Source organism: Dipodomys ordii, unplaced genomic scaffold, assembly GCF_000151885.1.
Source record: "Dipodomys ordii isolate 6190 unplaced genomic scaffold, Dord_2.0 Scaffold32, whole genome shotgun sequence".
Taxonomy (NCBI): Eukaryota; Metazoa; Chordata; class Mammalia; order Rodentia; family Heteromyidae; genus Dipodomys; species Dipodomys ordii.
The window spans coordinates 16,468,592-16,479,008 of record NW_012267248.1 but is presented as its reverse complement, the minus strand read 5'-3'; the positions used below and the strand labels follow the sequence as shown (position 1 = coordinate 16,479,008).

Here is a 10,417-nt window from a genome sequence, read left to right as displayed (position 1 = left end):
TGAAGAGCTGAGGGACAGCGCCCAGGCCCAGAGTTCAGACCCCATGACTGGACCCAAAAAAAAAAAAATTTCTATAAAACAGGAAAAAAATTTGCAGATTTTTAAAGTTCTAATGAAGCTAAATAACTAGTCATTTTCTTTGATTTAGTTGACGGCAGGTTTATTTTAATGATAAAAGATGTATTCTAGTTTACATGCTCTTGTTCTTTTGGTCATTTCTTGACAGATACAATAAAGTCTGTACTGTCTGTGTGTGTGTGTTTTTCTTCCCCACTCTCCCTTTGGTGCTGGCCCTGGGCTTGAACTGAGCGCTGTATCTGAGCTTTTTTTTTTTTTTTTTTTTTTTTGCTGAAGGCTAGCGCCTTACCACTTGAGCCACACAGCTCTCTCTACATATGGCTATTTGGTAGTTAACTGCAGATAAACGTTTCATAGACTTTCCTGACTGGGCTGGTTTCAAGTTGTGATCCTTAGATCTCAGCCTTCTGAGATATAGATATGAGCCACTAGCACCTAGTGATTTCCCCAGCCCCCCCCCCTTATTTTTTTGCTAGTCCTGAGGCTTGAACTCAGGGCCTGGACACTGTCCCTGAGCTTCTTTTGATTAAGGATAGCACTCTACCACTTGAGCTACAGCACTGCTTTGGCTTTTTCTGTTTATGGTACTGAGGAATCAAACCCAGGGCTTCATGCATGCTAGGCAAGCACTCTACCACTAAGCCACATTCCCAGCCCCTGGTGATTTCTTTTGAGACTTTGCAGTTTCAACTTTTCACATACAGGCTTTGTAACATTTTACTGTTTATTTCAATTCTTAAAATATTTGCTCCAGCTAGAATTTGTTTGACATAGATCTAGGTTCTTTCCTGGACATTACTGTAATTGCTGTGCCACTTACTAAATCATTACCCTTTCTGGGCTTTGTGATATTTTGACTACATGGTAAATTGTATTTAGGGGTTAAAGCTTTCAGGCTTATTTTGGCTTAGGCATATATTAATTTTTTCTTTTTTTGTCAGTCCTCTGGCTTAAACTTGGGGCCTCAGCTCTGTCCCTAACCCTCTCTGTGCTCAAGGTTAGCACTCTACCACTTGAGCCACAGCTCCACTGCTGGCTTTTTCTGTTTATGTGGTAATGGGGAATCAAACCCAGGACTTCATGCATGCTAAGCAAGTACTCTACCAGTGGGCCTCATTCCCAGCCCTAGCATTAATTTTGAGTATTTTTTATTATTCTTACAAGAATCTTCTATTAGTGTGCTATATGGCCATAGAATTTGTGTGTGTGTTATTGGGTGCTGGTGGCTTATGCCTGTAAATCTTAGCTACTCAGGATGCATAGATCAGAAGGAACATGGTTTGAGGTAACAGGCAATTTCCCAGACTCCATCTCTGTCCCGACCCACAGGACGTCAACAAGGGCAGTGAACCTAAGCTAGAAGGAATGAAGGGACAAGAGACATGAAGAATGACAGCAAGACAAGGATTCTGATCAAGCTGCAAATTTTTATTTTTCACACAGGGGTATTTATATGCTTGGAATAAGGAAGCTTTTTCATTGGCCGAAGCAGTGCAGGATGTTTGCTTAGGGCAGGGGGAAAGCTGGTCTTTAGCAGTTGCAGGATGTTTGTTTAGGGCAGGATGAGGGTCAGATTCTGTAAACTCAGCCTCAAGATGTTCCAGTGAGGTAGTCAAGCCTATTATGTTGAGAGACTCAACTTTTGGCTCCTGACATATCTCTACCAATAGCTAGCTAGGTGCAGTGGTACTAGCCTATCATCCCAGCTACAACGGGAGGCTGAGACGGAAAGGACTGTAATGCCTTACTAGCCTAGGCAAAGACCAACCAACAACTCAGGAGACCTCCCTATCACAACAGAAAAAAGTTGGGGGTTGTCTAAACTGTGTCAGAAAGTGTAAATCAGGATTGTGGCCCAGGCTGACCAGGGCAAAAAGCTAACTCAAAAATAACCAGAGCAAAAAGAACTGGAGGGAGGCTTAGGAGGTAAAATGATGGCGTAGCAATCATTGAACCAAGTTCAAGCACTAGTGCAAAGACATGTCGTTCTCTCTAAATCATCTTACAATATTAACACAAGAATAGCCATTTTAAATAGTTTTATTATGATTAAGATGTTGTACAGAGGGATTACTATGTCATAAGTAATGAGTACATTTCTTTTTTTTTTTTGGCCAATGTCATCCTTTCCTTTGCTTTCCCCATTTTCCCCTCCTGTCCCTGCCCACAGGTTACATAGGTCATTTTCTACAGTGTATACTGAATATCATGATTACCTTTGCTAACCCTTCCTCTTTCCTTTTTCCTCTGTACCTACCTCCCTACCCCCCCCAAACAAAAAAAGCCCCAAAGCAAAAACAATCACCACCACTACCACTACCCCCCAAAAATCCTCGTTTCCTTTTGCTGCAATTTGTTTTGATAAATAGTATTTTAAAAGTTCAGAGAAGTTATACTTTGGGGCTCCTCCCCTAACAGTATCCTGATTTAGTCTGTGTATGAATATGAATGCCCAGAATCCTGAATGAATAACATTATTATGTCCAGTTGTTTTTTTTTAGTTCATTTTGATAAATATTAGATCATCAGAGGCATAGAAGCATCAGGCCTTTGTGTTCCTCCCTTGAGTATCCTCCTTTGGTCTCACTGTGTGGCTAGAGTCCTGTATAATTTATCATGTTCTAGTGTATGCTAGATCTAACTTCCACATGAGAACATAGTCTGAGTTTGGCTTACCTCACTCAACATGTTTTTCTACGTCCAGCCATTTCCCTGCATGTGACACAACCTTATCCTAATGTACGAGTAAAATTCCATTGTGTATATGTACCATGTTTTTTATTGACCACTCATTTAATGTAGGGCATCTGGGCTGTTTCTATAACTTGGCTATTGTGAGTAATGCAGCAATGAACATGGATGCACAAGTTTTACCGTATTATGACTTATAATGATCTGGGTAGATGCCTAAGAGTTGTATGGCTGGGACACAGGGATGATCTATGTTTAGTATTTTTTAAATATTATTTTTATTTTTTGTGGCCATGGGACTTGAACTCTGGGCCTGGGTGATGTCCCTGAGCTCTTCAGCTCAAGGTGAGCAACTCTACCACTTGAGCCACATTGCCATGTCTGGTTTTCTGGTGATTAATTAGAGATAAAAGTCTCATGGACTTTTTCCTGCCTGGGCTGGCTTTGAACCGCGATCCTCAGATCTCAGCCTTCTGAGTAGCTAGAATTACAGGGCGCTTGGCTTCTTTACTTGAGGAATCTCCAAACCTCCTTCTAGATTGGTTGTACTAGTTTACATCCCAACCAAAACTGCAATAGGGTTCTTTTTTCCATATCCCAACCAGCATTTGTTGCTCTAATTTGTGATATTGGCCAGTCTAACTGGGATGAAATGGAATATTTTTTTATTTGCATATTTTTTATGGTCAAGGATTTGAACTTTTCCTTGTGTTTATTTGCTCTCCCTACCTTCTCTTTCCTTCCCTCCCTCCTTCCTTCATCATCTCTTTTTACCTTCTTTGTCCATTTGATTTTTGTTAGCTCTTTGGGGGTAATTTTAAAAATTAATTTTGTTGGTCTTAGGGCCCGAAATCTGGGTCTGGGCTCTGTCCCTCAGCTCTTCAGCTCAAGGCTAGCACTTTACCAGTAGAGACACAGTGCCACTTCCGGCCTTTTCTGTTTATGTGGTACTGAAGAAACCAACCCAGGGCTTCATGCATGATAGGCAAGCACCCTACTACTAAGCCACATTCCGAGACCCTAGGCCGGTTATTTTTTTTGCATACTGGTTATTTTTGCCCAGGGAATAATGAAGGGAAGGGGAAATATTCAGACTGGCCTGGACTTAAGATCTTTCCCTTTATTGCTGGGATGATAGCCATTAGTTGAGATGGAACATGCCAACTTATTTTTTGTCAGTTGTGGGGCTTGGACTCAGGTGCCTGAGGCTGTCCCTGAGCTCTTTTGCTTAAGGCTAGAGGCCTACCACTTTGAGCCACAGCTCCACTTCTAGTTTTTGAGTGGTACATTGGAGACAACAGCCTCATGACTTTCCTGCCTGGGCTGGCTTTGTGCTGCCATCCTCAGATCTTAGCCTCCTAAATAGCTAGGATTACAGATGTGAGCCACCAGGCCCCCCTTTACAATCTTCTTTTCAATCCCTTTTACAATCTTGTCATATCATAGTTAAAAAAAAATCACAGATTGCCTCAATAGTGGCATAAGTTTTAATAGTTTTCAGAATATAAGCTGCGTAGCTTTTTACAATAAAAAATGATATAACTTCAGGTACATGCTTTAGGACACTTGGTTAAACAAGCAGTCTGTGTCTCAGGCCACCGCATAAAGGTGGAAGACTTCACAGTGTAACTTGAAAACAGCATGGAGATAGATGATGCATGACACATTGCCTCCAAAAGAACATTCTGACAAAACATTAAATAAAGACACAGCATACAGTTTCAAGTATTCAAGCACTGCTTTCAAAACTGCCCTAAAACCACTGACAAGTTTTGTCTGAAGAGGAAAAAGATGTAGCTGCTTAGTTCCTGTGGACACAGCATTTCTTTTCCAGAATAAGACTGGCTTTGTGCAGCTTGAAAGCAGTGTGAGGAATGATTCTTCCCCTTAACTGTTTAAAAAAAAAAAACACAACAAAAAAAAAAACCTAAAATAAATTACAACAGGACTATGGCACTGAAGAGAATGAAATAAAGGGAATATCATCTTCCCATCATTGCATAGTCTCTGGAAGTGGCGATACTAAAAAGCCACTTTGTTTTTATGCAGCACAAGGGTCATCTTTGCAGAGCACTTGGGCTCCCATAACATTTGGTTGCTTTGTAAGAACAATAACATCCTAAGCCTCCTGCCTCAAAGAGAAGGCAGTACTTTTCACAATCAGCATGATAAGGAAACAAAGTCAAGCTCTCCAGAAAACTAGCTATGTGAGGACCACACTGGGCTTGGCAAGGCAGAACTTATTATAGGGTCAAAAAGGTAGCCCAACCCCCTGCTACAGACAGCCATTAGGAAAGGTGTCCGGGGCCCCTGCAAGAATAGAGCAAGTGCTAGGTTCCCTGTACTCTCAGCTATGAGATAGGAACACTGCTGCTCTTTCACTGTCGAGGTGCAGCAAGGAACTGAGTTTTCTCTAGGTATTATATTTTAAAAACACAAATGTACATTGCAATAACGTTTTTGTAGGCTTCGGATGAATTAAAAAATCAGATCAAGTAAAGATAAGCGAATGTCTTGTTTGGAAGGCCTAGTCTCATTTTGGATTGCTCTGTCTGTTCTAGGGTTGGTCAGAAGCTGCCACCAACTCAAACCACTGCCTGAGGGCATCACTGAGTGTCTCAGGAAGTGCGTTCACATCGCGAAGAATGATATAGAATGGGAATGGAAATTCTTCCATGTAGGATCGGATTTCAGGCATCTCTCCAGGTCCTTTAAATATTGGTACTTTAATGTCCAAGATAGAATCCTGTAAAGACATTACAAAGAAAAAGGAAAGCTGAATCAGGCCTTTAGCTATTCTGTGTCTTAGTCCACATATAAAATTAGGTTTCCAGGTAAAAGGTAAAAATTATCAGTGAGGCAGATTTGTTTTTTCTTTCTTGGTGTGCTGTTATTAAGGCTTGAATCTCAAATGGCTTTTTAAAAACTAAAGTCTAGGCACTCTACTTCCAGCTTTTTTTAACTAGAGATGAGAGTCTCATGGACTTTTTTTTTTGCCTGAGCTGGTGTCCATCCTCAGCCTCCTAGTAGTTTTATCTGTAATCCTAAATCACTGGTACCTAGCTTTTTGTGCCCCTTTAAAGAGAGGGGATACCTTTAAAAGGAAGGAAAAGGGGTAAATAAGATAATCTCATTTTTATGTACCTAGAGAAATTTCCATTAAATCTTCATGTTATCCAGGTGTTAACACATTTCTGCAGCTACAATGCTTCACTTTTCAGTAGGAAAGATGATCCTTACCTTACTGGGTTCTTTATGGAAAGTGCATAGAACCACAACTCAAACTGATGAAGCAAATCAAGCCATGTTTCAGAACATGGTGGAAGGAACATCTCTTCTGCTTTTAGAAAACAGCTTTATTACCAGTCACTCACCCGTGAGCTTGGATTGTCCAACACAACAAAAATAACAAAGATGTTAGCATTCCGAGAGGCCTGAACTGCTGCCAAGACTCTTTCTTTGCCCTCAAGGAACAGGCCTCGGCCATCAGAGACTATTAGGAGTAGTTGTGCAGTTTCTGTAGAACCCATGAAAGAAAGAGGGAATTACAAAAACTGAGAACATGACAGATTAAGTATAGGCTTTCTTGTACTAGTAAAATCAAATGATCTCTAGTAAAACTGATGAATTCTGAGCGTATCTATACAAGGGCTATCTATCCTTAGATATATTATTTAGAAGATTAGTATGTCTTGTGTCTCCTATTGATAATGCAGAATTTTCCAAGTGGTAGTGCTTCAGGTAATTTTAAAGAAAGCAGGTATCAATACAACAGCACTCAATCCTAGAAACATGAAATTGTGTCTTTTTAAAAGTTCAGTCAATATCTTATATCCAGTTTGTTTTTTCTTAATAGTGACTCATTTAAGAAAAAAGTTACATAGAAAGTATTTTAAAATCTTCCAGTTGAAGATTGCCTGTCTTTGTCAAGGAACTTTAGCAAGTGTTGAAAATTGTGAATGAGGACAGAGATTTTGGGATGTTTCAAAGCAAGAGTGGTTGGACTAGTATATTCTTTTTTTTTTTTTTTGGTGCTAGACCTACAACTTGAATTCATGGCCTGGCACTGTCCCTGAGCTTTTCTGCTCAAGACTAGTTCTTGTATCACTTGAGCCACAGCTCAGCTTTTTTGGTGATGGACTTTCTTGCCCAGCCTGGCTTTGAACTTCAATCCCAAGACCTCAGCTTCCTGAATAGCTAGGATTACAGGCATGCGCCACCAGCGCCTGACTTAGCTTTCTCTTTAATTAAGATTCTGCTCTGCTTCTGTCTGATCTCTACAGTAAACTCCACACATCCTGTAGATTTCTTTCCAAACTCTGAGCTACTTTCTAGGTCCTCTCTATTAATTAGAAGCCCTGTTAATATGGTAATTATAAGCCTTCTGAATAATGATTAATTTCATTATTGCATAATGTCCTTGTTTTTCTGTAGAACATAAAGATGGTGGTGACAGGTACAATGAGATAAATTTGGTAACAAAATGAAAATGCAGCTCACCTGGATTAATGTTATGTGAAAGTTGCTGAGCAGCTGCAAACATGTTGGGTACAGCCTCTAGAAACTAAACCAAAACCAGACGTAATTAGGAAACTAACCTCTTTTAGGACTGTAGGGGCTGAAATGATTTCTGACGTTCAATTATTGCCAAGCTATCCCTTCCCGTACAGATGATCCTTATATTGCATTGCATTTATATGAATATAGCATTCTCAAGTATAAGACGTGTGTCACTCTCCTTCCCCCTTAGTTTTTTTTTTGCGTTTTGAAAGAGGGTCTTACTATGAAATCCAGGCTAGCCTCAAACTTGTAATTCCCCTTTAGTGTTCTGAAAGACACCTCCCAAAGGAAATTCTTCCTTGGGGAAGAAGCAACATTAACACCCATGATCAAAATAGCTTTTTAAAAGAAAATAATATTGCTTGCTTTATTTCATATCATTTCTTGTTTAGGCTAAATGGCTTAGAGAATTGTTTCTGAACAACTGATAGGGTGAATTAGTTTGTCTTTGTAGAATGTTCCGAACCATAAAAAATGGGAGAAAAAAAAATATCAGTAGTTAAAAGTCACAGCTTGGTTTATAATGGATGCCAGGGAAACTTCTAATGTAGTAGTATACAGACTGAGGTTTAAGTACTATTCAAATAGCATCAATTTTACAGAGGGCTCAAAACACTTAGGCCTCACCAATTTAAGTTTAGGAATAACTGCAAAAGACACTGACTCATTTAAAAATGGTAACATACCTGAGCAATTTTGGTTTTCTTTTGCTGAAATTTGCAGAGCCGTAGTATCTGGGACCCAGAATAATCACTGAACTGCTCATGGAATGGGTGTAACAGCTTTACTGATTCTCCAAAACTTGTGGGATAAAAACCAAATACAAAGGGATTTTTTGGGGGGGAGGAGGAAAGGGTCATAATCAAAATAGTAAAATTGTGTAAAGTTTTCCCACTGGGATTAAAAAGCACCCTTACCTGCACACTGCAATCTGACCCACTTCCAAGAGGGTGAGAGCATTTCCAATCACTGCCAGAGATTCAAATGCAAGCTGTGAAATAAAGTCATGGGTTTAAGGAATCATAAATTCTCTTAAGCTAGACCTCTAACACTTGACCTGTTATAAAATTAAGATTCCCACAAAAGATGCCATCAATTCACAACCAATCCAGAGGCTGTAGTGATTCTTTGAAGCCACAAATACTAAAACCTAGAAATCTTATCACACAAGAATAGTCTACTCAAGATGTCATCTACTAAAAATGTAAGTTTTGAGAAACATGGTTCATTATTTTTTTCTTTTTTGGAGTGGGTAATTTTTCAAAGGATCAAAATATTTGAGACATGGTGAAATTGTACTTTTAAACTCTCCAAAATTGACATCATTTCAAACAACTTATTTTCTCTTCCTTACCTGTTTGGTATGGTTGTCTAACATACTAGAAGAGTCATCAATAGCCAAACAAATCTGGTACTGGCGTTTACTGGGCTTGGTCCTTCGAAGCCAAATCTTGTCTTTCCGAAATTGACTAGCAATGTATGGAATGACTTTCCTCATGTTCAGTCGCTTTCCTGTCCGATAGTCTCCTCTATTTACCAAAGAATGGAAAATATTAGTAGTTAAGAAGTGCTCATTCCTTAGCATTTTCTTTTCTTTTTTTAAAATTGTTATTTATTTATTTTTTTGTTGGTCATGGGGCTTGAACTCAGGGCCTGGGCACTGCCCCTGAGCTTTTTCTTTTTCTTCTTTTTTGGTCCAGTCATGGGGCCTGAACTCTGGGCCTGGGCGCTGTCCCTCAGCTCTTCAGCTCAAGGCTAGCACTCTACCACTTGAGCCACAGCACCACTTCTGGCTTTTTTCTTTTTGCTTATGTGGTGCTGAGGAATCGAACCCAGGGCCTCAGGCATGCAAGGCAAGCACTCTACCACTGAGCCAACTTCCCAGCCCTAGAATTTTAAGGATAAAAATCACATTAGAAATACCTTGAAACTGACAGTTACATTTTATTGTGCCAGGTAACTATTTGGTATTATCATCTAAGGACTAAGAGTCAGTGTCTTCTTGACCACCAGCTAGGAACACTAGTCATGTGGACTAATAATTAGGTACTTCTAGAAAAGCTAGGGCATTAAAAAAAAAAAACCTGTACAATATTTTGTATGCAAAAGTACAAGCCAGGCGCTGGTGGCTCATGCCTATAATCCTAGCTATTCAGGCTGCTGAGATTTGAGGATCGTGGTTTGAAGCCAGCCTGGGCATGAAAATCCGTGAGACACTTAAAACTACTCAGAAAAAGCCAGAAGTGGCGCTGTGACTCAAAGTGGTAAAGTGCTAGCCTTGAGCCAAAAAGTACCCAGGTCCTTAGTTCAAGCCCCAGGACTGGTACACTTACACACTTACACATGTACACATACACACCTGCTCTCTCTCTCTCACATATACACAACAAAAATACAATGTTGGGCACATCTTTGAAAACATCTAGGGCTGGGCGGGGGATGAGGGATGGGAAAGGGGAAACAAAGGAGGAGGCAACAATGCTTGATTAGAAATGTACTCATTACATTGCCCATGGTAATTGTAATTCCTCTGTATGGTATTTAAAAAAAAAAAATCTAGGTAAGTGACAGGTGATAAGGTAAATCTAGGCTTTGCATTTCCCACCAAACATCACAGAAACCTGTGGTAGAGACATAAGAAACATGGTAAGAACATCACGCTAGAGGCCAGTACAGGAGAAGTGCTAACTTAGAAGCCAGGGCTAGGAATGTGGCTTAGTGGTAGAATGTTTGCCTCGTATGCATGAAGCCCTAGGTTTAATTCCTCAGTACCACAGACACAGAAAAAGCCAGAAGGGGCACTGTGACTCAAGTGGTAGCCTTGAGCTTCTAAGAAGCTCAGGGACAATGCCCAGGCTCAGAGTTTAAGCCCCAGGATTGGGGAAAAAAAAAAAAAAAGGTTCAGTGCTGGGCTCAACAGGCATGATGACACTGTTAACTTTTCAGGCATGGTGGGTAAAACTTACTTCAGCTTGGCTGCCTGTGTAGGCTCTAAAATGAGGCGAAGCTGCTCGCACAGCTGTTGTGAGAGTGGAGCAGTTAAGACCAGGTAGCTCTGCCACATCTCAGCTGCCGCTTTCTCCTGGGA

At 40.3% G+C, this 10,417-nt stretch overlaps 1 protein-coding gene across 1 annotated transcript in view; it reads right to left on the bottom strand.

The window, feature by feature from the left end:
- Window positions 1-4,233: 4,233 nt before the first annotated feature.
- The window catches only part of Mdn1 (MDN1, midasin homolog (yeast)), a 161,743-nt gene continuing 155,559 nt past the window's right edge, over window positions 4,234-10,417 (bottom strand). Inside the window, 7 exon segments of the mRNA XM_013016634.1 lie at window positions 4,234-5,515; window positions 6,144-6,286; window positions 7,270-7,333; window positions 8,016-8,130; window positions 8,247-8,320; window positions 8,684-8,858; window positions 10,296-10,411. Coding sequence (XP_012872088.1) covers window positions 5,327-5,515; window positions 6,144-6,286; window positions 7,270-7,333; window positions 8,016-8,130; window positions 8,247-8,320; window positions 8,684-8,858; window positions 10,296-10,411 — 876 coding nt within the window. The 3' untranslated portion in view covers window positions 4,234-5,326.